Source organism: Rhopilema esculentum, chromosome 5 (genome assembly GCF_057945365.1).
Source record: "Rhopilema esculentum isolate cy_ngs chromosome 5, ASM5794536v1, whole genome shotgun sequence".
Lineage (NCBI taxonomy): Eukaryota > Metazoa > Cnidaria > Scyphozoa > Rhizostomeae > Rhizostomatidae > Rhopilema > Rhopilema esculentum.
In genome coordinates this window covers 7,540,714-7,567,628 of record NC_142819.1, presented here as the reverse complement: position 1 = coordinate 7,567,628, position 26,915 = coordinate 7,540,714, and the positions used below count along the sequence as shown (strand labels likewise).

The following is a 26,915-nucleotide window of genomic DNA, read 5'->3' as shown; positions in this document are numbered from 1 at the left end:
CAACTGCTGACTCGTTCTAGCTTTGTAACTCATTCGAGGCTTCCCGCGCTTTCACATCCAGGGTGGCAGTTGATAATACTGAGCAATGTTTTCTTGCACGAACAATTGATTATGAAGTGATATTTTCATGGAATATAACATGGAGTGTGATATTTTCAACACAATAGTACTACAGTGAAATCATCTGATCAGTTCTCGCATCCAGGAAGTATGGCAGTCTCTCTGAATTTTCTCCCCCGGGACCTGAGGAAAGCTTTGATGCCTTTCCAGAAAGATGGCATCCGCTACGGAATCGAGAAGAATGGAAGGTGGTTCTTCCTCTGTTTATAAAATCATTATCGCTATTGTATCGTTGATCATTGTGTGGTTAGAAAGCTTTGTGTCAAAGAAGTGTGGGTAGTATAACCGTTTATAATTTTGATTGCTGAACTGAGCTGAGAGTCACATCACATAAATGGAGTAGTGGATCCCCTTTTGTAAGAACTGTTTTGATTGGTTTTCATTTTGGATTCTACAAGTACCGATTACACTGAGTTTTCATTGGCTACCAAACGAAGGCCACTGAAGAATGTCAGTGCTCAAATGATTGGAAAGATTTTTAATAAACAAAGTCTCAAATGCTTTACTTGTAATATAATAATCTAACAGCCTTTTTAAGATTACTGTACTTCCTTTAAAGAGTGCTGCAGCGTTTATTACAGAATCCAACCTTTGGATGCACCGTTTAAAAGACAGTATGTCCCCTATTGTTCTAAAAATCTCTTTTCATGGCCATGATATTCATGCATCATTAGTTTAATGCAGAAGTAACCAATCAGAATGAAGAACCACAATAGCGTACTTCCCTGAGCGAGGTGCTGTGAATTTTTATTTGGTGTCTTAGGTCAGTTTCGATGATATAAAGATTTACGCATTTTTGTTGTGTTCACCCAATAAAACTAATGTCTGATACTGAAAAATGAGAGGCTAAGGCTTTCAAGATAGAATTAGCCAATCACGGAAAGACCAAACTACCTTTAATAGAAGGCGGCTTTTATCAGAGGGCAGCCATTAATACAAAGTGACAAGTTTGTCAAATGAAAAATGACAAGAAAAGTGTAACGAAAAGATATAAATACAGACTTAAGCAATGTTTTCTTTTCCCCAAAAACACGTAATAAAGATTGTGTGAAATTTTTCTAAAATGTGTTCATGTTGTGGAAATGTCAAGGAATGTCAATGTCTCTGTCAGAGTCCTTGTCTCTATGACATAACAACTTTCATGGTTTTCAAACAGTAAGCGTATAAACTATTTGTTACTTCTTGTTTAGTGTGTTTTCTAACAAACACAACTTTTCAAGATGCAGCATTTAAAAGAGGGCGGAGTTTATCAGAGGGCATGATTCTTTAAAGGAAATATGGTGTTAGGGGGAGACGTGCTGCTAAATCTGCTGCCCCATGCTTCCAACACCCCTGGTTTTTGGCTTGACAGCCAATAATGTTGAAATGAATCGGGTTTGTTAGAGCTTTAATTAACAATAAAGGGTAGAATAATATGAAAATATGATATATGAAATATAACGATGAAGAACATCAAACAAATGCCCCTTATTAACCAGCTTTTTGTCTTGTCACTGATAACTTTAAACGCTTCTCACTGCATTTGGTGGAAAATAAGACCTTTACACTTTAATTAGATCATGCTACCTGCTTATACAGTCGAACTTTTCTGACCAGGAACAGAGATTTTGGGGGTGGAAGGACAAGGGCCTCCAGATTTGGTTAAATTGTCAGATAAAACACAGCTTTTAGTGCTTTTGTCAGTAAAATTTGTAAGTGGTTAACAAATTGGCTTGTAAAATGCCTCTTCTTTTCTTCTAAATCGAATTCCCAGCTCTGCTCTGTTTCTGACTGTGTTATTGAAGTCAAATTTAAGTTACTCTCTTTGTTTCAGGTGTTTGATTGGTGATGAGGTATGTATTGCACCACATGTTGCACAATTTTTCTGTATCTAAATTATTTTTCAGTTCTATTTGCTCTCTCATTTAAAAGTAATTTTGTATGGTGCCTTGTAAATCTTTTTTAAATGAATGAGGTTGTTTGTTTATACATATTTTGAACTTCACCTCTAGATAAAAAAGACATAAGTGCATTAGTTTCTTTTAACGAAACAGAGAAAGTCATAACTAAGCATCAAGTAGAATTGAAACAGAGTTCTATCTTTTTTCCATTTTCATTTACTCTGTGAAGTTTTTGTGGGTATAATAATTTCTGTTTGCTGATTCAAATTATGATTTTATTGCAGTGATAAGATTATTGATTGATTACTTTTAGCTGGAAATTTCCTCAATCCATAGATTATTCAATTTATGTGCACACATATTTTTTTATGTGCAGCTATCAATCACACATTATGTGCAGCCACTAACATATGCTTAAATCTGATTCTGTTGCAAAAAGTTTTGTTAGCAGAACTGAACGTTGTTTTCACTTTTTTCACAGATGGGTTTAGGCAAGACCCTACAAGCATTGTCAGTTGCTTACTATTTTAAGGATGATTGGCCACTTCTCATAATTGTTCCTTCTTCAATGAAGTATCCTTGGGTAGATGAAATAGAAAAATGGTTACCAGAGATTCCACCTGAAGATATAAACCTTATCAAAAATTGCTCAGATCTTACGTAAGTTTATGTTTTTTATGTTAAATAATTTTCTTCTTCACCAACTTCAACAAAGGCTGCTTTTTCTATTGCCAAAATAGACTTGAGGCTTAGTTATTCAGTGTATAATCTAAATGATAAAAAATTTGGTTAATTACCACTATCAGTTTTCCACCTTTGAAAACAAGTAAAAAAGCCTTAACTGCAACAAGTGTAAGAAGCAACTGCATACAGTTCAGTTCTTGCTGGCTAAATTGTGTGGGTCAAAACTAGTGGCCATGGACCTTATGTTTTAGGCTTATAGCCCATAGATGTTCCTGACTTGTTGGTATGCTATTACAAACAAATTCAAGCCACAGTCACAATCTTGAATAGCTCTTGTGGTGGTCACTGCTTTTTCGAAATCTTTAAATCTTTTAAGAACAGTGTCATCAACATTCCACAAACAAATTTTGTATAAGAATTATGGTCAGTGGGGGGAAAAAATGCGCATGGCGATTTTGGGAGTAAAAAATGCGCACCCATTTCTACAGCGCTGTGGAGGAGTAACCAACAGTTGGAGATAAGGCATGATAGTTTCATGATAGTTTCATGACCTTTGATGATAGTTTCAATGAATACCAAATCCAAAAATAGTGCACTTTTGTTTTTCATTACGTATTTGAAAAGCGGAAGCTCCAATTTATGATGATATCAAGTTTTCCATGACAACGGTAAACTTTTCGATTTCTCAGCTCATTGACTGCATTCCAAAGGTATTATCACAGCATCACACTACTTCAGTGTTGAGGTCATTGCCCATAACCAGATGTTGTTGCTCCTCCCAAGTGGCATGTCTAGAGGGGCCTGCGCATTTTTTAACCTCAAATTTTCTGTAGTGAGGGGAAAAAATGCGCACCATAAAGTTATATTTTCGTCGGAAAAAGGCTCTGTATCTGTTCTTAAAACATGTGACATATGCAAGAATGAAACCATATTTCACAACCATATGGATTTGGGAAAATTATTTTCTAGAAACCAAGAAGTTTACATAAAAGGTCAAGTTATAACTTTCTAAAAAGACTTTGGATCCTTTTCATAAGAGCATTTGCCTTTCTAATAATTCTTTTAAAAACGTATCAAAAGACGCTTTGCATGGAATATACCAAGAAGTTATCTTGTGCAGAGGGGCAGAGGGGAATACCTTATCTCGGGGGGATGTCAAAGTTTTGATTCCGTCAGCTGATCTAACTGTCGTCAGATGACTATGATGTAATATTTAAATTTTACCTTGCTTAAACAGCAATAAGTGAATTACAATAGATGCTATTTATGGGCCATTTTATGTCTTGCGTGTCTCTTGATGGCTATAAAAGCTTTTCCACTGAAGACAAGATCAGTTTATTTTAGAAGACTACAAGTTAAGTCGCATTGCATAGATTGAAAGCAAAATGCCGAGGACGTATGTAAAAAAAGCAAAATCTTGGCAAGAGAGCGATATGGAGAACGCTTTGCTAGAAGTTTCAAGGGGCGATTTAAGCATCAGGAAAGCTGCAAAGACATATGGTTTATCAGAATCGGTAAGTTACTTATTCAACTGATTCAACAGGCAGATATTTTGTGAACAATTTATTTTCGAAAGTTTATCAATCTTCAAAACCAGAGTAATTTTTACATGGCCGAATTAATTTCGATAAGATTGTAGTAGCTAAATCAAATTGAACAAAATGGAATAAATCTTTGCTTGATAATTATCTTTGAAAGAAATTAACACCTGATATTTAATCTCATAGAACATCCGCCGTCGAATTGGCAAAGAGAAGATTGGAATGCCCGTAACACACCAAGGGCGAAATCCGATGCTGGACAAAGAGACGGAAAAAACTTTGGCTGAATGCATCAATGTTATGTGTAACCTTGGTTTTAGCCCCTGCACAAGTGAAATATTGGAGCTGGTCACTGAATATGTAGTCAAGAATAACATCGTGGTACCTCTGTTTAAAGATGGCAAACCAGGAAGATTTTGGCTGGCTGCTTTTATGAAAAGGAACAACCTTTCTCTGAAGAAGGCAGAAATGATCAGTGTGGCCAGAAAATCAGCAACAGGAAACCCTTTCGTAATATATGACTTTTATGAAAAAATTGATGAACTGGTCAAGGAAAAAGCATTTAAGCCTCATCAGATATGGAATTGCGACGAATCTGGTTTCCCGAATGACCCCCAGCGATGCAGAGTGATTGGGAAAAAAGGCCAACGCACATTCAGAATTACATGTGGTCCCGGAAGGGAAAACACAACAACACTTGCAGTTTGCAATGCTGCTGGCCGTGCTCTCGACCCACTGGTGGTTTTTTCCGGGAAAAATCTACAGTCAACATGGCGAGGAGAACGAGCACTGAAGGACACCTGGTATGGAGTTTCAGAGAACGGATGGATGACAAGTGAGCTCTTTGCATCTTGGTTTGACTTATTTGCCAAAAAGGTCACAGAGCGTCCACTGCTGCTTGTTTATGATGGTCATCTCACTCATGTGACTCTGCCAGTTATAGAGAGGGCAAGATCCGAAGACATTACTATTGTCAAATTGCCTCCCCATACTACAGATCTCCTTCAACCACTAGATGTTGCCTGTTTCGGACCACTAAAAAGGCTATGGGGACAGAAACTGAATGATTGGGTCAGCCAATGGGGTGCACGAGAACCAGTAAGAAAAGCGCAGTTTGTCAACCTGTTGTCGGAAATTTGGCATCTTGGTTTATCTTCTCAAAATATAAAAGCAGGGTTTGAAGCCACTGGGATTTTTCCTGTCGATAGCTCAAAAAAACCCAATTTCAAGGCTGGATGCCAACATGCTTAAAAAGTACAAGACCTGGGTTGAATCTGGTAAACCAGAAAATGCTCTTGACAACCTGTTGCACGAAGCAAGGACCAGTCCAAAAAAGCAGCATCGCCAAAGAAAATGTCAACCCCCAAGAAGACATCAACACCAAAGAAGTTTTCTCCAAAAAAACAGCATCCTTTAAAGAACAAGCTTCACCAGATTGCCCTGCCTGTAAGGAACTTGGACCTATGCCATCAAATGCACCAGAAGGAAAGCAGTGGATAAGATCCTGGATTTTAGTCAACGACCCTGTGGTTGTCGCTACAGACTCTTCACCCTCAACTTCAGCAAGTTTTGAAGAACTTATTTTGCACAAAATTAAGGACTCGTCAAAAAAGGAAACCAAGAAGCGAAGGAAGATTGGCCTGAAGACAAGAGTTGTGACCGATGACGATTTTTACAAAGCAATTAAGGAAAAGGAAGAGAATGAACCAAAGAAAGGAGGTATCAGAAAAAGAGGAAGACCAAGTAAGAACGCTGTTCAAGGAGGCGCAGAATGCAACATCTCAGCCGGGAAGCGACGACGAACCGAATCAAATATCGCAAATGACGAAGCTATCTCAGACGATTCAACGGATAGTAATGATTCCCAGAGTGACTCGAAAGAAACAAATAATGGAAAAGAAGTCGGAGAAATACAAAAAGAGCAAAAAGGCCAGGAATCTGCGGCAAAAAACAGAGGGAACACTGAAGAAAGTTTGGCTATGGAGATCAGCCTGATAACGGAACAAATGGATGATGACAAGAAAGGTCTTTTCTATTGCGTTTATTACGGGGACCAGTTTTATTGGGGGAAAGTACAAAAAACGTTTGCACAGGATCCTGATGACAATGCTGACACAGTAGAAATGAACTTCCTCCGTTATCGAGGTGATGGATTTTGGGATTTCCCTAAACTGCAAGATGTTGAAATCGTTGATGTGAAGTACCTGTTTCTTGGCCCATGTCAACCATCGCAAATCGTCAGTGGCAAAGGATACAAATTCGAAGAAGATTCAGCTGCACACTCACGATTCAGTATAATAAGAAAACATGACTTCTACGGATGTTGAAACTATTTTTTATTAGCTGTATTTTTAGCTTATTGACATATGTATTTTTTGTATTAAATGGAAATCTTGATTTAAAAAAATTATTTACAGCAAATATCAACAAATTTATTGAATCAAATCAACATTCTTTCATAATTGAGAGGTGCGCAGTTTTTTGCCACATGTGCGCATTTTTTCTCCTTTTTGTGGTTAAAAAATGCGCACCAGTTTTTCATTCTTAAAAAATAATCTCTTAAAGAATGGGTAGCAATTTTTTGTTGCTAAAGGAACTTATCAGGGCTACTTTGTAACTATACATAATTTCTTCCAATATGTGTGAACAATCGGGGGGAAACCGAAAATTTCTGAAAAATGCGCATTTTTTCCCCCCACTGACCATACTTATGGCAAAATTGGGGATTTTTGATTCAAGGTTCTTGGTTATGTAACAGCTTTCACTTTTACCAAGAGCCTTCACCATATGCTTCAACATTTTTGCAACTGGAACTGCTATGGGTCAGTTGTTTCTGTTTTTGACCCCTTTTCTCCTTCAATGATATGCCAATTCTTTCTGATTTTTATGCAAACAGCTGTTAGCATAAAGCTTTAAACCAATGGCCAATAGTTTTTACCTAGACACTTTAACCTGCACAACCCACATATGTAAAGCCTGGTTCACACATGTGAAGCAAGAGCTGGCGCTAACAAAGTATGCATGCACAGTTAAAACTTTTTTGGATTTGAAGCACAAGATGAAACAAAAGGTGAAGTAAGCTGTTCACACACATGCAAGCATATTAATCAAATCTGATGTATAGTAATAGTTTAGTTTCCCCCCAGTTTTTCTTGATCAGCTTCAGAGGAATGATACATGAACAACATGGTTGTCTATGATATAAACAAAATTGGAGAAAGAAGTTTTACTTTTATTAGGATCCTTGATGCTAAAGAGTCTGAATATATAGACAAAAGCAACTACAAGCGAAAGCAGCTCTTGGTTTCAAAAGTAATTTTTTAGGATCCTGTCTTGAAAAACTCGTTGGACTCACAAAAAAACAAGTTGTTTTCTTACAGCTTTGCATGTTATTTTGCTGCCATTTTGTATTTGCTACATGCAAATTATATCTTTTTTCAGGAGACTCTGTATTCTTTTCCCAGCGTATGAGCTGCATACAGTGTTCACACTGTAGAATTTATTGAGCAAGCATGACACAAAGATGAAGTAGACACAGAAGTGAAGCAAGATTGTCAAATCTTTCAGATATATTTCTTGATGGAATAAACTTTATCTATGTATTGCATAAATGTATCACTTTCTATTTCTTTTCTTTAAGTCTAAAAGATGTCTTTTTTTCAAGCAGGGCCCTATCCAAAGCAAGAATCAACATACTAAGCTATGGGCTTGTTAGTTTGAGAAGTGGTTTGAATTCCATGCTGATTGAAGCAGTAAAGAAAGCAAATATTGGAGTAGCCATCGTTGACGAGTCTCATTATGTCAAGAACCGGCAGACATCAAGGACACAAAGGATTATGCTGTTATTGAAGCAGATGAAAAGGGTCATTCTGCTTACTGGTACTCCTTCTCTTGCAAGACCTGAAGAGGTTTGCTCAGTTTATTGAAATTCTATTACATTAAATAATTTTATGGAGATTTTGAGCAAAGGGGGGGGGGGTTTGTAAGGGGTATTTTTACTTTCTTTGATTATGTTTCATTGATTTTCCGAAGAGATAAACAGTCACTAGACATTATGACTGTTTTTCAATATTTTTCACAAATTTTATAAGTGAATTTGAATAATGCAATAAAATGTTTGTTGAAATAATTTTGCAATGTTATGTAGCGAAATCAAAATCATAACAGCCTTTTTAATCTTTTTCTTATTTTCCATCGTGAAACTTTTTCATGTTTCAAATTATCTTTTAGCTATTTGTTCAGATAAACATAGTAAGACCAGGCCTCGTTGGGAATTGGCATAACTTTGGAGAAAGATATTGTGATGGTCATTATATTCTACAAACCATGAGAGGTGGAAAAGTGTTGCGGAAGTATGATACAAGGTACAAATCCTTCCACAATCTTGCTTATTTGTTCCATTTTTAGTTATTCCTATGAAGGTGGAGAGGATTCTCTATTTTATAATGTACTGTAATTGTGTTGCTGCTTCAACCCATTACTACAAAACACAAAATGCACATCCCCTGCCTTGCCCTTGTCTTTAAAACTTCTCTCTATTTTAACATACAGAAAATGCCAAAGAGAAAAAGATGCAGTATAATTCTATTCTCTGATCTGACTCTTTTCTTCACCAGAGGGGCATCAAATTTAAAGGAGCTTCATGAGATTTTGACTAAATCTCTTATGATTAGAAGGCTCAAGTGTGATGTGAGTTTTAAGTTTTAGACTTTTCTATTAGCTTTATAACCTACTTTACAACATCAATTCTCCTATTTTAAAATGATCAAAATGGGCAATCATCTTTTCATATATGCTATGCACCTGTTTTTAGCATACTCATGTATAATGCATTCCCCATTTGTTGAATTCCTGCGTGCGTCAGCAATTGGTTGGTTTATTTTATTAATTTGGACCCCTACCCCACCTGATGAACAATTTGCTGCACTGTGATAGTTTTTCGACATTGCTACTACTTTAAGATCTTGTTTATTATCGTTTGTCATTGGAATTGGAATTGGTAGTTATTCCCCCATGTTTGTTTAAAGTATCCTTTGATATTGCCCTTGTTCTGATTGCTCCATATGCTCTCATTTTAAGAACATAGCACATGGGTGGGTAATTAATATCTGGGGGTGGATCAAATTATTTTTTACTATTGCTGTTGTTTTCAGTTGTTTAGTATCGTTCTTTTTTAAAGAGGTTAAACACTGTCTTAATTAAAAACTTGTCAATGACCATCATCTTCTTGACATGATATTTGTCCTGCCAGGTGCTAACAGAACTTCCAGCTAAGCGACGGCAAAGAATCCGTTTTGACATTGTCACAGATTCAGATCGAAAGAAGGTATTCTAAATGATAAGGACTGTAATGTGATTATTTTTAATTAAATGTTCTATTTACAGTGTTTGACAGTCATAGCTAGACTGAAAAGAATGAGACTATCACATATTGTGCCTCAAAATACTATGCTCAAAAGTGAATCTAGGTTTAGGCCCAAAACTCTTAATTGCCAAAATTGCTAAACCATTGTGTTCTGAAAGTCTGTTTAGTATCGTGGTGTATGATATAATGAATATATTGTGTTTTTCTCTTCTTATTTTTCCTGCATAGTTTAAAATGAATATTCTAAATTGATGCAATGCAAGCTACTTTTGGTCTAATGAACACCTTATCTATTCAATGATATATTCCATGAAGCTTTTTATCATTACATGTCGAGACTTCATGAAAATTCCAGAGCGATTTTTAACGTATGCGATCATTATTTGTTGTTTTTGATGCACTAATATTTTAATAGAACCTGGAGGCAAGCTTGAAGCATTTCAAGAAGACTGTTTCACAATTCAAGGACCAGCTTAATGTTCTTGATGATGCAAGGCTGTTGACAATGTCAGATGTCAACTCAGCACTTACAAGCCTATATAAGAGCACAGGCCTAGCAAAGGTGAAATCAAATTATAGTATATCACGATTACTATCAATCAATATAAGGTGAAGCCATATTATAGTATACCACGATTTACATTAATTTGTGGTAAGGTGAAACCAAATTACAGTATGCGATGATTACCATAAATTAATGTACAAGAGGTAAAGTGAAACCAAATTATAGTTTACCGCAATTACATCAATAAATGTGCATGACAGTTTGTTGAAAACAAAGAAAGCTTGCTGGCTTGTATATAAATTATGCAAAATGAAAGAAAAATTGCATATTAAAAATATGAAGGAAAAGAGAGAAGTATCGATTGATACATCCGGCTTGATAGAAAATTGATTTCATATAGAGAGATTTCATCAAAGGTTTTCAACAAATTTGCTCATCAATTCGTATATAGCGCTGCCTATACGGCATTTAGCACAATACGGCAGACCGGAAAACAGTAATTTTTATTTACAGTTTTGTAATGCTTCTTTTTTTACAGTTTTTAAGTCCTTCGATAAACATAAAACTACTAGGACGATGACTAGTTTTTCTAGCTATTGGTGATTTCTCAACCTATTATCTTGAGAAGAGATTGATAATTGCTGACTAATTTAGTTTATCGTGTGGCTTGCTTTTTGCTTTTTGATAAAGGCTATTTGTGCTACGAGCAAGTGAACTATAAAAATGGAAATCTGTCAGCACTTATACCCAAAAAAGGTTTAGTATACTGTGTCTGTCTACGTATTTTTATATTTTGCTATTCGTTCCCGTTATGGTATTACTTTGTCCAACTTAAGCTATGTTTCCAGCTTAATATTGTTTTTCCTGTAGGCCGGCCCCATTCAGGAATATATATCAGATCTTTTAGATGCAATGCCAAACAAATTCGTCGTGTTTTGTTACCATCTGGCAGTCATTGATGCAGTAACAGAAGTGTTGGCCAAGCGTGGCACAAGGTACATTCGTATTGCAGGCGATGTTCCACCAGAAATCAGGGCAGTGAGTTCATTTGCTAGTTTTCTTCTCAAACTCGGCATGTATTTCTTCAGCAGGTTCTGGCGTTGATAAGTCTTTTAGTATAGCAGTTGAGCATTTGAAAGTCGCATGCCCCTTCTAGAAACTATCAACGGCTCAGGTGAGTATAAGACTCGAGCTCCGAATCGCCCGGTTCCAAGTCGAGCACTTTACCAAGCTGAAAAACAACCACCCTAGTTTTTTGCTAATGTGTGGTCTATTATTCGTGATCATAATGTCGTTTTTTCATTTCAATGTTTGTAATCTATGTCATGAAAATTCATCTAACTATTATGTGTAATATGTCAAGCGACATTGAGATCCAGTCCAGAATTGTTCAGTTTTTTATTACAAAAAAACTGACGTCTAACTAAGCAATTTTATGTCACATAGTTTCAAAGCGTCTGTTGACATTCTTTAACGTAAGTATAACCAAGCACTTGACGAAAAGCTTGCAAACAGGATCAAATCGTTGATAGAATTAACTTTTTTCCAATGAAAGCTAAAATTTCGCGAAACTAAGACATTATCGCCCAAATCATATATTTTGGTTGTTTCCACAGATTTAGGATGGATTTGTCATTGATACCTGATGTGATTTATAAATGGATGATTTTAATAAAAATGTTTTGCTCAGACTTGAGACGTATCTAGAGACGTGAGGGCGATAAAAAGCTTTGCCTTGCCTTCATCCCCAAAATCCCCAATGTTGTAATACTGATTTCGAGGCAATCACAAGCTGGTGTCCGTGTCTCTTCCCAGCATCTAAATACTAGGCGGACTTCCATATGCACAACACCTTTGTAAAGTTTATTGGTAAATGTATTACAGATATATTCATTGAATGTAATCAGATATATACATATATTATCATAAATATTACTTGAATTTATAAGCATAACGTCCTTATCATTGCTATTTTTAAAAAGGGGACATTCTTTGTAAATAAAGATGTTTTCAATATCAAAAACATGTTTTTTCATTTTTGCCATAGAATTATGTGCGAGAATTTCAAACTCAACCTTACTGCCGCGTTGCTGTACTTAGCATCACTGCTGCGTCAATGGTACAAAATTTTGTTCATTTTAATATCTAACATATTAATATGAAAGTTTTTTTCCATAAATTTTCAGCGGACATGAATAGTATATTTTTTCAAGAAAGTTGTGTTCATATATAAAAACCAGAAATCTTTCAAGAGGTAAAAGCTCGAAATATCTGTTTTTTCAATTTTTGTACATTTGTTGCTTTAAAAGCATTCAAGATTACCAATCGCCTTTCCAAGAAACCAGCTATTTTTTCTGCAAAGTTTCTTTTGAAAAAATCTACATAATTAGCCTTGAATGTTTAAACGGGGATAATTACCTTAAAAAAATGTATCCTCTTTGAAAATTGTACCCTTTGAAAAACCCTTGGATAAAATATTGCACTTCTTTCCTTAACACTCTTGTCATCGTTACAAGACCTTCAAATTATTTTCAGTTAAGCAATAAGTAAACAAAGGCAGCGACCATATTATTTGTCCTGAATTTTTTTGCTCTAAGTCTGGTTACAAGTATACGTAGATAATAACTTTCCTACCTTTTGGAGTGCATTTACAAACAATAAGAGTTTTAGCCTTCACAAAAAACAGCCAACTTTTGTCTGACTTTTCTTGTTATACTTTCATTTGTTGAAATCAAGTCCTGAAAAGATGTTTATATTTTTGTTCGAATTAAGTTTTACATTTTTGAATGGATATTGTTATTTCATTTTTAATGTTATAGTTGTAAAACCTAATGTTAAGAACAGATAAAGATAAAATAGTTTGGATTTCTTTTCTTATCATATTTGTCACATTTCTATCTAATAATGATAAATCAAAAGAACTCTCTACCGTTATAAGACCTTAAATTATTTTCTGACAAGCAATAAGTAAGTCAATGCATGGACCAGATTTATTTATCCTTACCTTTTGGAGTGTATTTTACTTGTAATGAGAATTATATAATTCAGAAACACTAAAAATAAAAACTTCAACCTTCAAAAAAATAAAATCTACCTTTTTCTGTCCTTTTCGTTATGCTTTCATTTGTTACAATCAAATCCTGAAAATGATGTTGAATTTTATATTTCTTTATTTCTTGAAGCACTTTGATATTTCGTTTTTGATGTTGTAGTTGTAAGACGTAATATTAGAAAGTGATAAGATAGTAAATAATTTATTCGGATTGTTTTATTGAAAAGTTAAACTTAAATTTAGTTTGTTGGCTTTTAGGGCATAACTTTAACAGCTGCTGATCATGTAGTTTTCGCAGAACTTCACTGGACACCGGGTGTAATAAAGCAGGCAGAAGATAGATGTCACAGAATAGGACAGAAAAATGCTGTTCAGATTCACTTCTTAACAGCCAAAGGTACTATCGATGATGTTCTGTGGTCCATGTTATCACGTAAGGTTAGTTGACGTCTTGGAGCCTTTTAACATTCTTTGATTTTATTTAGGAGTCAGTTTGTATCTTGATGGGTTATAGTATTCTGTCTTCTGTGCTTTTTATCTTGAAGGCAGTCGACTGATAGTTCAGTGGCTCGAACCATCTATCAATATTAACCAATCAATAAGAACGTGAGTTTTGTCACGCTAACCTATTGGCCAATTGTTGATTGACAGACTTCTGAGGCCTTTTTGTTTTTGGTTTTTTTTTTCGATTGCCTTTAAGAAATATTTTATCCTCCTTATTTGCGGTCGAATACTTTGTACTGGCACTTTTTGTCAGTACTTTATTTAACATTTTAACATGTTATAGCTTAATTATAAATAGTTACAATAAGCTAATTAATACCAACTAACAGAGCAGGAATGAAATGATTATGTAATATTAATTTTTAAATTAATAAAAAACATAATACGAAATGGGCATTTGCTACTTGACATATTATTTCGTCACTCTTTAACTTTGTCAATCCTTTTTCCAAATAGCTAACAGTGACAAGTGAAACACTTGACGGAGAAGCACAGTTATTAACAGCTGATGACGGCGACGAAGGTAAATCTCAGCTGCTTTCTATATGCCAAGCTTGGTTTCCTGACGAAGACGAAGATGATGACGCAGATCTATTTACCCCAGTAAGAGTTCTAGCTTTTCCATATTGTTAGATATAAAACCCGTTTTTTTATTCTAGTGACCTCATAAATGTTTTAACTCACTGTAGGGAAGCAAATAGTCATCCTTGAAATCAGAGTCTTTGGGTGTTTGGGCGAAAGGTAGGGACATAAGGGGTGAGCATGCATCTTGAGTTTTATTAGTGACCCCTTTTGAAATTAACTTTCACTTTATTACTTATGGCAGTTGTGTCTGTCTATTCGATTTGCAAATTAAGTTTTGAAAAAATGAAATTGAAAGCGAATAAACAATCATAGGAACAACCCCGTTTTTAATGGTTAAATTTGATAGTTAGGTTATTTTGCACATTTTCGCACCCGAATGACTTTACTAAGGGAATGTTTGTCTATAGACGTTAGAGTTTAAAGACCTTCGTTTAGTAGTGATTTTTAGTGGAAGCCTCACATTTATAATTCATTTTAGTATGAGAAGCTTAATAACATTGATTTAATTTTACAAATGTTATTGTTTGCAGAAAATTAAGAAAAGAGACGAGAACCAGCGAGATATTAGAGCTTGCTTTGTGAAAAGTGCAGAGAACAAGAAAAGAAAAATGCGATCGTACTACGAAAAAGGTTTGATGGATATTTCAGACTCCAGTGATGATAATCAGGAATTCAAACCCCAGCATAAACGAGGCAAAAGAAGAAAAGTCTTGAAGGGAAGTGAACCAGTCGATCATAAAGTGCATCAAATGGTGATTCTAGATAGCAGTTGTGACGAAAAAGATGCCACGGAGGATCTTCAAGGCCCATTGCATCATCAGGATGGAAATGGAGATTCTAATGAGATTAGAAAGAAAGATTTCCCAGCATTAGCGACAAAACCTCTTCAATTCAATGATACAAAGCTGGAACATCTTGAAGAAGCTGCATCTGTTGACGAAAGGATTCAGTTGGTAGACGGGAGGCCGAAGGAATTAGAAATTCGATGTGATACCACTTCAGGTTCTGGAAATGAAGAATTTCTTGAAGAAAACCTAGAAGCAACAGAGTTGCCTAGCCGCAAGGTCCATGGTGAAAGTGAATCGATACACACAGAATCTACCTGTTGCAAAGAGGGAATGGTCGAGCAAGACTTAAAGAAAGAGAAATTCATCGTTGGGAGATCAAAAGGAAACACTCTTTTACAATGCACCGTTTCTAAAACTACTAAAGAAAAGGATGAACCAATGGATCTATGTGCTTTAAATAAAAGTGAAAAACATAAAACTGATGAAATGAAGAAAATTTCGTCCTCCAATGAAGGGAGCTTTGGAAGTGCAACATTGCTTGAATGTGATGCGGGAAGTCAAAATGCAGAAACTATTTATCGCAAAGAAACTGTAACAAGTGAATGTAATAAGAAAAACTCTTGGAACTGCGTAGCCTGTACGTTTCTTAATCATGAAGATTTGAATACATGTGAGATGTGCGACAGTGAGAGACCCAAGTCATTTGTGCAGACAAGGTCACGCGTTCTTGCATCAGATTTAGTTGCAGCTGCATCTGAAGTAACAAATTCAAGAAAAGCGACGAAAAGTAAAGCTAGAAACAACTCAGCTAAAACCAGAGTTCTTGAAAATGAATCTGCATCAATCGAAATTGTAGGAAATAGCGATCATGACTCGCAATCCGAGGCTCTGCCCTCAACTGAAGCAGCTGTTACACTTGAGAATTGTGCTAACACAGCCAGCGTAATAGATGAGCCTAGCCCAAGTAAGGAGCGTTTCCCTGACGTCACGTGTTCTGATTTTGAAAAACTTAGTACTTGTACAACAAGGCAGAAAAATGACATCACACAACCAGACCAATATGTCGACAGAAGTATGTACAAGGTCTCTGGTCTTTTAAATACTGTAATTGAAGCAAATAAACTTGCAGTTGATACAGAAGATAAGCTGGCTTCATCAAATTCATTTATTGGAATGAAAAATCAAGGGATTCCAACTGAACCGGTCGTGTTGAGTAGCGAATCATTGGCAAAGAAACCTGGGAGGCAAAATACCAGTAAACATGATGCCTCTGATAGCGAAGTATCAACAATTACTGATTCAAGTTCTGATGCGGAAAATGATTGGTTTGATAGGGTGAATATTGGCCCATGTAATAAAAGATCTGACTTGAAACCAAGGAATAGGAAAGAAGCTCCTAAGAAACCTTTTAGTGCAGAGCGAGTCTTAACTATGGCAAACGACGTCACATGCCAATATTATTCTTCTTTAGATACAGAAGTAAATCCAATGTCTACGTCGAAGAGGTTCAATGAATGCTTTGTAGACAGTCCGTTAATGTTCAGCTCATCAGAAGATAGTAGCAATGGCCCAGAGATAATTGAATCTATTGCTATTGCGGGATTTAAAAAGGCATCGGGTTTGTTACAACAAGAACAATTAGAAAGAGACCGAAAATATGATGGTGAAGGTTGTGCTCTATTATCTGCATCAGGAGGAACTGCTGATTCAAATGTCGTTAATTTGAGCTCATTGTCGGACGAAGATAGTGATGCCGCAGTGTATTTGAATCCGTCAGCTAAAGGTATTCTTCTTCCTTTATGGTTTCATTAGGAGACTGGCAACCAATAAACACTTTATTATCACTGATCACCGTAAACCTCAAATTGTTTTATAGCTTCCTCCTAAATAATCTTGATTGAAATATTAAGGAAGTGTGTTGAGGTAGGTTGGTTATGTGTCCAATTAACGAATTTATGCGAGGCCGGATAGTGTGTTGGGCACTGCAAACTGCATTCGAATAAATTGAGGTTATCAGCCTAGTTTTGCTTGGCTGTGTATGAAACATAGTGTGTTTTGTTGTGTTTGAAATAGATTGGTATCTGTTTTTTAAGCCAACATAAGTTGCTGGGGTAACTCGTTTCAGATGTTTACAAAAAATCTTAAAGTGCATACCAAAAAGACTTCGCACAGCCAAAGTTCATATTGTCATTTATTTTTCCCAATGCTAAATTTCATCTTTCTCTAACCGCGAGAAGAATATTGATAGTTTAGATAAATATTTCACAAATCCGATGCCAAAACATATTTCCTTCTTCTATAACCGATTGGCCAGTGAGTAGGCATGGAATTGGACTCTGCAAGACCTTTTGTAATGATTGTAGCATCTTTTTTATTGGTACATCTGCACAATGCTGCATTGTTACACAAAATAACAATAACCAATATTGTGCACTTGAAATTTTGGAGTTCTTTCGAAGTCCTGATACAGTGAATGACCATCTTAAGACATCAAACTATTCACTAGAAATGAAGTCGATCTTTCTCCCGGAGTTTATCTTTTTATTATTGTCTTTCATCAAGTGACATTTCAAGATCAAAGTTCGACAAAGATTGCTTTTGAATCTACTTTTTTCACTGTATGTTTATATTGTGTGCGCTTGCTAAAGGTGTGTTTTCGAAACATCTCCTTAATACTTTATTTTATCAAATAAATCTAAGATATTCTGTTGCAATTTTCAAAGCGTATAAAGTAATTCTTAAGCCTTTCAATTAGATACAGTAATAAGGAATGCATTATCTTTATAAAACTGGCAACAGACCTCTAATTGTAAAAACTGTATCCTAATTCAGGATTGCACGAAGCATTGCCACATCGGATTGGAAAAAGCCCTGCACTTGATTCGAGAATAAGTGAGAAAGAGAAAGGCAATGGTGCATGCAAAGATGACACGGAATTTCTTCTTGATGGTGACTTTGATGACGAAATCTCACTAGTGTCATCTGAGAAAAGTGAGAGTGAAGCAGAGAGCGAAGAGGAAGTTCAACCTGTTGAGCTGATGTTCAAAATGAGTTTTGAAAGTGACAGAGTTTATCTGTATAATGCAGTAAGTGACATATCCAAATGTAAATATTTATCAACTATTGGTTTGTCGTCTCCGAATCACAGAGAATGCACCTGCAAACTAGTAATAGGGCTATTTGTACTTTATTTACAATCTCTTTCTATCTCACTAAATTTATCAAGCTTAAGTGCAGTCAGGGGTTTCATTTAATTCAGTTCCTAGGTATAACGCAATAAGCAATCATTCAAAACACAGGGAGATGTTGCATTCTCGATCTTGTCAAGGAGACCAAATTGAACAACAGATCGCGGCAGAGTTCAGTTCATGATAAATTTTCTAATAGAGGAAAGACTACTTAACAATTTTTGATGAATACGGAAGGCTGATTTTCTCTCAGATTTTGCTTGATTTTGACGAAGAAAATCGACAAATCAGCGAGTGTAGCAAGTCGGTCAGTCGCTCAACGGAGTTAATATTTGTGCCCTAGCAGAGAAAGGTTAATATTGCACACGTCCGTTCATTCCAGAACGAGTCAACTTCCAATCGGCCTTAATGTTAAAGCTTTGAAGAAGATTTTAACTAACAGTTTACAGCTTACAGTCAGATGTGAATAAAAGTATCCCTTTGAAAGACTAAAGCAAATTTGCTTCAAAGGCTGGAATCTTGAAACCTTTTTGTGAATCTTGGTTTTTCATAGCAAAGATATCCTCTGAGTGGCTTTTCATGGCACAAAATTTGCAATTACAATCGCTTCTTTTATTCGACTTGCAAAACATAAGTTCGTGATATTTAAAAAATGCTTTGTGGAGCTATATTTTTTCTCCCATGACATGATGTTTTCTGTCAAACTTTGCTTAAGACAAATGCATTGTTGAACATTTCCCTAAGAAAACGTTTCTTTTCAATAATAGTTGTGTCTATATTTTTTTCGATTCAAGGATGAAGTGCCAAGGATGAAATTTTCTCTCTTTTTAACTAAATAAACACTTTATTAAAACTTGATGTTCGTATAAGGAACATATTCTTAAGTACATTTTGATCAATGTTCTTTCTAGAATGAAGAACCCTTGAGTGTTAATCTTCGCATTCCTGATCTTGGATTTCTAAGCAATGATGATTTACCTAGAATTTTTAGTCATCCTTTCAATTTAAAACAGCTGAAGAAACTGGCTAGAGAATGGAGCTTGTATGTATTTTAAATCTTTTTTCGCGATATTAGATATTTGAAACTTTTTATCTTCAATGGAGATAATAATAGCGTTGCAATGTTGTATTCTCTTTACCAGCTATCCAGCAAATGCTAATTATAATTATTATCAATTTATTTACAGTAAGTTGATAAAAGTAGCTTATTTACATCTAATCAAGGCCTACTACAAATGTAAAGTTAAATGTATATATAAAAGTAAAATTAACACATAAAGTTAGATTAACACATAATAGTTTTTTTAATGACAGTAATATATGGCAACATCTTTTATGTTTTTTATACAACGAAGAAACTTTTGATGACTTAATTTTTACACAACCTGCAGTTACAATCTCCACCTTTCCATTTTCTTTTCGCTTCCTGAATATTGAAACGCTGTCTGATTCTTTGTTTGACAACATTCTTTGTCGCAAGCATTATTAATATTTCGTATTAATCTTATGGCTTTGAGAAGCAGCTTTTCAAATTTACTTTTTGATAGATGTAAGCCGTTTTCAATCTCTTGATAAAAATTTTGGCAAACTGGAAGCGTTATTTTGTGTTTGTAAATAAGGAGACCGGAAATATTTTTCTAACATAGTGATAACACATGAAACTCAAAGAGGCTTCAGTATCATGAGAGAATTTGTTTGATAAAGTGCTTAAATTTGATAGTCAAAGAGATGGTTTTGCTCTATATTAAGCTATTCCATTGTTTATTTGCCCTTGGTTAATAGAGAACAATACAAATGTCTTTATTGGACACCGTCATGATTAAATCTTCATGAATTATGACATAATCGTTCTATCGTAGGTTAACGAACACCAAGCAAAGAATGATAAGAAAAAGTGGACTTGTCTTCAAAAGCCCTCTGGATGCTTACAACAGGCTTAAAGAGGTGATAAGAATGGAATGTTTTGAAAATGGGGAAAATATAGCCTAAAGTCTTCCTTATACAAGGATGACGAATGTTGCTAAGCTAACTATATTAGATGTTTTTCTAATATCTGTTGATTTTCCCCGCCTGTCTTGAAATGTTTAATACAGTTGGATTTAGGGGAGGATTTGTTAATCGGGGGGAGGGAGGATTAAGAAATGTATGTAACATTATTGCCAGGTTTGTAGCATCTTCCCGTTTTAATGGGAATTTTCATCGTCTCTCCATAGGCTCGTTACGGAAGTCCTAGCAATGAGAGATTTTCCTCAAAGGTAATCAAATCTTAGTAATCATTTACTCTGATGAAACCCTGTATGCTGGGGTGGAATCTATTCCATAGCATTGGAATCTCGTCGTCGTTTTGCCTTGTTCCTGACTTTTACCGTCATCTGATTACTCATTGCAAGACTCACAGAATCCGGCGGACAGCCTATCCTGCGTTTCTAGCCTCTTACACAATTCATTCTTGCTTTGAGTCTCTGGTTTTTAAGAGTGACTTGGGTCAAAGAGTTATGTTTAAAAGAACCCATCGGGTAAACACCTATCTACTCAATATTGTTGCATTTTCTGCATGAAGTTTGAAAAAAAGCAAAGAAGAACGGATCAATAGAAGTAATTATCTTCATAGTCCCAGCCGTCGTTGTGGGTCAAAATCTTATTTCTCGGGTTATGGTTGAATCAGGGATAAACTAAGTACTACTTAAATCAACAGAATCGTTGTCCCTTCGGGTGACATGGTGTCGTGCTGTATTGCCTCTCTTGTCTCTGTTAAAACCCATTTCTGACCACCAGTTAACGATAATGGACTCGGTGGTTATTAATTCAGTTAGAAAGCTTTTCACTATCAAAGTTGCTTGGCATCCCTACACATTGCAGAACAAACGTTATTCGTTTTGGACAACAAATGTACCCTCTGGCCCAAATAACCTTGTGGCCCATGCTGGCAAGTTATGTAATCTTATTCAATGTTATTTTGTGAATTGTTCACTGCATGTTTAGTCAATGAATGTAGTACACTGATTTGATTCAAATAATGGCGCTTGGCGGCTTTCTCTGTGACCACGGTACTGTCTGACTCCGCCTAGTTTCTAAAGATAGTGGCTTGGGCATTGTATCTCTCTGTATCGAAACTAGGAGTGTGTTACTATATTTAACTGGTATTATCTCCAGCCAATCATTTCTTGTTTGATTTTGCAGGCAAGAGTTTGCCAAAAAAATTGAGTTTTAAGTTTTATAGGTTTTATAAGTTTTAAGTATAAGCTATACTTCTATAAGTTTTCTTATTCGACTAAGTATAAATATTTTATCGAAACTTAGTTTATGTTGTTTTTTTAAACAAGGTACATCGCTTGAAACTGATATGATTGCCACTGCATTTTCCATAGATGATTTGGTGGAGCACAAAAGGGCTGTATCCAGGGCCTCCGACGAAAGGGGGCCAGGGGACACTTTTTTTGCAAAACATTCGAGCTTTTTGTCCCAAATCTTTTGTTGTAGGTACTAAAATTTTTCTTGGCCCCCTCCCCACTTTCCAACCTGTGTCGGAGCCCGTGGTATCTAAACTAAGATATGTAATTAGCCTTCGAGTTTTGCTGCATATATGACATGTTGGGCTAGCATATGAGAGTTTTAACAAGAACTTTCTAAGACTCTAAGATGTAATTGACTTTGTATTCTAGGAAAAAAGAAACAAAAACATAAAGACAATAGCAAGTATTATTGGTGGCACCGTTGCAGAAATAAAAGATTCAAAGCACCAAAGATATGGCAATAGGAATCAACCGGAAGCAGGTAGGTCAATTGTTTTTTTTTCAAGACACATTGCTGAGTGAACAGAATATCGATTTCCAGTTTTTATTAATTATGATATGCCATAACATGGGTTGTTATACTACTTATTTATCATAGGGTAGAGTTTGTGTAAAGAATTTAACATGGTCTTGCTCTCTACACAACAAACATCTGAGTCAAAAGGAAGAAATAACGGTTCATGAAATATTGCTTGTGTTAATGGTTCATTGAAGGGATTACTTAACTCAGAAACCTTTTTTAATATACTATGGACAGTATAATTATTGAATTTTGTGGATTGATTTAAGCGTTACTAAATACCAATCGTAACTAGAATAGAAATCCTCTTGAAGGCAAATTACTTCTTGCACTCTTTCAACAGGCAAATCAAGCCAGACTGACGCATCTAGCCACGACCCTAACGAAACTGATCCCCAGACCTTATTACAAGCTGTCGATTCAGAAGGAGATCCGCTTTGTCTTTTTTGTAATAGCAAAGTTCAAAATGGATTCAAAGCGGGAACTCGACAGGCAAGGTTTTGCTCGTATAATTGTCAAGAAGAATACCTGGTAAGTATGAGATTCATGCTTTATTTTACCCCAAAGCCTTGAACCTGGGTAATGCACGTTTAATTTTGATACATTATATTATGGTAACCTTAGAACCGAGTACTGGTGTTTGTCACTGTATGCTAGTTCCAAACAGGTGTAAATTATTGGAAAATATGTCTATTTTTCTCTTTATGAAAAATGTATCAAAACATAATATAAGTAAGAGAATGTCATTTGAATATCGGAAAGGCCTTTAAAAGAAGGAAAATTTTCGCAGTGAGTTTTTCGGTTAAGAATTGTATAAATTAAATATATTGCTCCTATTTTTTGAAAACAAATGGTTCTCAAGTTTCTGATCCTATTCAATTTTTCGCTCGATTTACGCTTCATTCTTGAGATGCAATAAATATGAATAAATAAGCGATGTATAAGCAACTGGACATACTTGACTGTCCTGATTTTCTTCTCATTATTTGTACGTCACACCTTATTCCTCTCATCTGGGACTCTTTAATGCAGTTTCGCACCAGCAAAAGCCGGATCGTACGGGAGCGTTTATTTAGCTCAGAGCATGGAGTCTGCCAGCTTTGTCAATTTGATGCACACCAATTATTTGCAAGAATAGCAGCCCTTCGAAAAAAAGATAGGAAAGCTGCATTAGAAGCAACGCACTTTGTAAATTTACCAGCAGCATCGCTCAACAAAATAATTGCTGATCCGAAGGAAGGCAAGGTTTGTTGTCAGCTTCCCCTGGATCTTGCTTTAAACATGTCTATTTCTTTTTGTCAAACTGGTGGAATAAGGTAAAGGATAAACGATTCATTTCTAAAGACAAGCGATTCAGTTCTAAACCTGTATACAATTGGCTTTTCAATTTTGGCTTTTCGCAATAGTTCATCTCAAAACTGTTTTTTACACAAGTTATTGATTTAGATGTTCATTAAAAGTGAACTGTATTAACAGTCTGGCAACGAGACATCTCTTTCTTCATATGTTATTTTTCAATTTCTCTTGCATCGAAAGTCGAACCCAGGTCGAGTGAGATCAAGACAGATATCTAAACTAAAGCTTATGTTTTCGATTTTTTTTTATCTTCCTGTCCTTTAGTTTTGGGAAGCCGATCATATAAATGCTGTTAGCGAAGGTGGAGGTGAATGCGGCCTAGAGAATTACAGAACACTTTGCATCCCTTGTCATCGGGATGTCACCAAGGACCTACATAAAAGATTGCGTGATAAAAGAAAGATTGATAAATCTAAAGCAGAAGGGATCGCCGATATTGGAGGATACTTTGCCAGCTCAAATCCAGGTTCCCGTTCGCGCAAAGGTATTCAAAGTCTAATCGATATCACAGACAATGAAATCGAAATTCACTATGTCCGTATGTAATGTATCTGATTTTTCAATGTGAATCTGTCCATCAAAAATGATTTTAACCAATCGAAGCATGTGACTGCCAGTCACTAACCAGTAACTTGGCGTAAAAACTGTTAACGATTTGCGGTATTTTTACTATGAATACCATGTTTAAAACCCTATAAATTGTATTGCGGGGTGTATATTGACGAATATTTAACTTTTAATCAGTTTCAGCCGATATCTACCAATCTGGATAAGCACTAACATTTTGGACCCTCTTTGTCTGCCAAGTTTAACGTCGATGTCCCCGCTTTAAAACTGAATACATTCTAACTTTGAATACAACGGAAGGGGATTGATCCTTAACATTATATGTATACTGGTCATCGTGTCTATTTGATGCAATTGGTCCTTGTAAATCCTTTCTTTTATTTACGGTTCTTAAAGAAAGAAATATTCCTTGCCTGATTCTTTCTATGCATTTTTACTTACTGAACTCTTTGTTCTGCAGAAACAAAGACGCATGATTCAAAGGACTGCCCCAGTACTGGAACCTTGGAGCCAACAGCCAGAAAACCTAGTGCTAATGCAAATGGGTCACTATCACCGAACGAATCACAGTGTATGGAAGTATTTGCAACAAATACAAAGACTTCTCTCAAAGGGCTAGCATCTACAGCGAAGGCATTGGGCAATGTATCCCAGAAGGTGATCAAATCTGATGAACAACGGGATGAAATATACGTTGGACCTAACGTTCTAAGATCAATGAATGTTAAGCAACACACTGAATCACATCAACACGCCTCAACATCCTTAACTGTCATTGGGGGGACTGGAAAACCCATCATTTCATTTAAGCGACAACCAGAAGTTTCTTCGGTGAATATCAGTCACGCTGTAAAAAGCTCGACTAGAACTGTAACCACTAAACCAGCTGTACGGAAAAATCCGATAGACGTTGCTTGCTCAAGTAAAACATTGAAAGAAACGTTCACACTGACATCGTATGACAACGAAAAGAACACCTTAACATCACGTGAAAAGATGAATCTAACGGGAAGTAATATCAGATCGAAAAATGAGGGGAATGAGTTACCTTGTCGTCGAACAAATGTAAACAAAAACCTATCTGAACCTGTACTTCCCAATGATAATGAAGTGCCTAAAAAGGCAAAACAAGCAAAGGCCTGTACTGCTAATTGTGAAAGATCACCTGTTTACAAAAGTGCCAAAGGAACAAAGAAATCTTTCATAGAAGTGACGGAAGAAGAAATGAAGAAATCAGACGAAAAGATTGCAGCTCTGATTGCAAAGTCAGCTGAGAACAGAAACCATACGAAGAAATGATTCTAAACATATTTGGTAATGTCTGCTATCAATGGACATCTTAATGGAAAGATTCGATTCTTTCAGTGCTGTGGAAACACGCTTCCATCGCTCATCGTTGAGTCATTACGAGAAAGTTATCTTCTGCACGTGATCAAGATGTGTTTCAGCGCAATAAGGAGATTCAGTATGTAACGTTAAGAAATTACTTTAGCATACACACAAAGAGTGTCTATCGTGGAGTCATTAACTGTATTCTGCCTGTTATCAAGAAACCTTCTAACTGAAAGATTAAGAATCGTAATATTGTTACAGAACTATTATGTTAAGAATAGACACATTGCCTTTGCTTACTGTAGTATCATTATGAGAAGATTTTATTCTACTGTTCAGCGGAAAGATTAGCAGAAAATTCCTTAATTTCAGAGTCACCGTAATAGCTTTCATACGTTCTACTTATCGAGGAATGAAAATTTTAAAATTATACTAAAAGAACATTAAAGTAGTGTATTTGACTAGGTATAAACAGAGTTTCCCCCATGGTTTCATATGGAGTATGGAAATGGCCATTTTTTGATTCCCGTTGATCTTTTTGGCAATGTTTTTCTGCGACACCAATTTCTAAAAAATTATTTTAGCAGATAATCAATTTACTAGTAAAAAGAGAATTTATCAGTTTAATGTATGCTGATTTAAGACGCAAACTACCTAGAATCACTTCTTTTTGTTAATATAATTTTATATTGTTACTGTTGCGAGCATTTTAAATTGTAAAAGTAAATGTACATTTAATGAGATACATTCATCAGAATTTTTTGAATGAGATAGATTCATCAGAATATTATTGTCGTTTGTAATACTGAATGGTAATTTTATTCTCAATTTTAAGTAATAATGAATTCAACTTTATAATATATTGTATGTTCTGTTCATATTGATGCTGCTGTTATTAATTCGTTTGCCTATTTCGTGTTCCTTTTTCTGTTGCTTTCAGCGTTCGGAATTATCGAGGACAGGATGCATCAATTATGTTCACACAAGTTGAACAAACAGTATCCTATTTCCCTAAATGTATAATTTCAATAAGTTGTACCAACTGTTTTTAATTAGATATGAACAACCTATTAATGCAGATCTTTTCTATCCATGCTGGCTAGACACTTTCAAGAATATTGATAACCATGCACATCTACGCTGTGCTCCTGTAGAAGAAGTCGTCTACATAAAATGCCTGTGATTCCTACATGAAATCGTGAAAGTTCAGTGCGTCAACCAACCAACCAACCAACCACCATACCAACCAACCAACCAACCAACCAACCAACCACAACAACCAACCAACCAACCAACCATACCAACCAACCAACCAACCAATACAACCAACCAATCAACCAACCAACCAACCAACCAACCAACCAACCAACCAACCAACCAACCAACCAACCAACTAACCAACTAACCAACCAACCAACCAATCACTTCAATAAATCGATCACTTCAATCAACCAATAATCAAATCACTCAATTTATCTGTAGAACTAGAAAAGATGTGAAAATGTATGCTAAATAGTCCAGTAAAAGTTTCGTCTATCGAGACCGGATTAGCAACAGATTTTGTGCCATTAGGATCCTGTGATCGTGTGCGTGCACTCGTTGTGTATGTAGCTGCATTTGCGTGCAATGCTAGGG

At 35.7% G+C, this 26,915-nt stretch overlaps 1 protein-coding gene, 1 long non-coding RNA gene and 1 other non-coding gene across 4 annotated transcripts in view; 2 read left to right on the top strand and 1 right to left on the bottom strand.

Annotated features, from left to right (window-relative positions):
* The first annotated feature begins 56 nt into the window (after positions 1 to 56).
* LOC135689576 (DNA annealing helicase and endonuclease ZRANB3) lies at positions 57 to 26,519 on the top strand. Of its 2 annotated transcripts, XM_065206842.2 has the most exons (23): positions 57 to 308; positions 1,934 to 1,952; positions 2,482 to 2,660; positions 7,893 to 8,133; positions 8,456 to 8,589; positions 8,842 to 8,914; positions 9,477 to 9,551; positions 10,006 to 10,152; positions 10,966 to 11,133; positions 12,143 to 12,214; positions 13,406 to 13,585; positions 14,108 to 14,254; positions 14,767 to 15,140; positions 15,180 to 16,807; positions 17,857 to 18,110; positions 19,124 to 19,254; positions 20,072 to 20,156; positions 20,426 to 20,467; positions 21,875 to 21,986; positions 22,369 to 22,556; positions 23,058 to 23,270; positions 23,646 to 23,865; positions 24,409 to 26,519. In XM_065206842.2, exons 1-23 carry the CDS (start codon positions 211 to 213, stop codon positions 25,245 to 25,247), a joined length of 5,619 nt encoding a protein of 1,872 aa, XP_065062914.2. In that variant the 5' UTR covers positions 57 to 210; the 3' UTR covers positions 25,248 to 26,519. The 2 variants fall into 2 exon arrangements, with proteins under 2 accessions (XP_065062914.2, XP_065062913.2); XM_065206841.2 differs by having other exon boundaries at positions 14,767 to 16,807; positions 24,409 to 26,518.
* On the top strand, positions 3,243 to 7,880 carry LOC135692975 (uncharacterized). The gene is made up of 2 exons (XR_016143783.1): positions 3,243 to 5,502; positions 5,546 to 7,880. It is a non-coding gene; the product is annotated as an uncharacterized LOC135692975 (transcript).
* The window catches only part of LOC135689590 (uncharacterized), a 47,726-nt gene continuing 43,842 nt past the window's right edge, over positions 23,032 to 26,915 (bottom strand). Inside the window, exon 3 of the long non-coding RNA XR_010516538.2 lies at positions 23,032 to 23,168. This is a non-coding gene — a long non-coding RNA (uncharacterized LOC135689590). The remainder of the gene's footprint in view (positions 23,169 to 26,915) is intronic.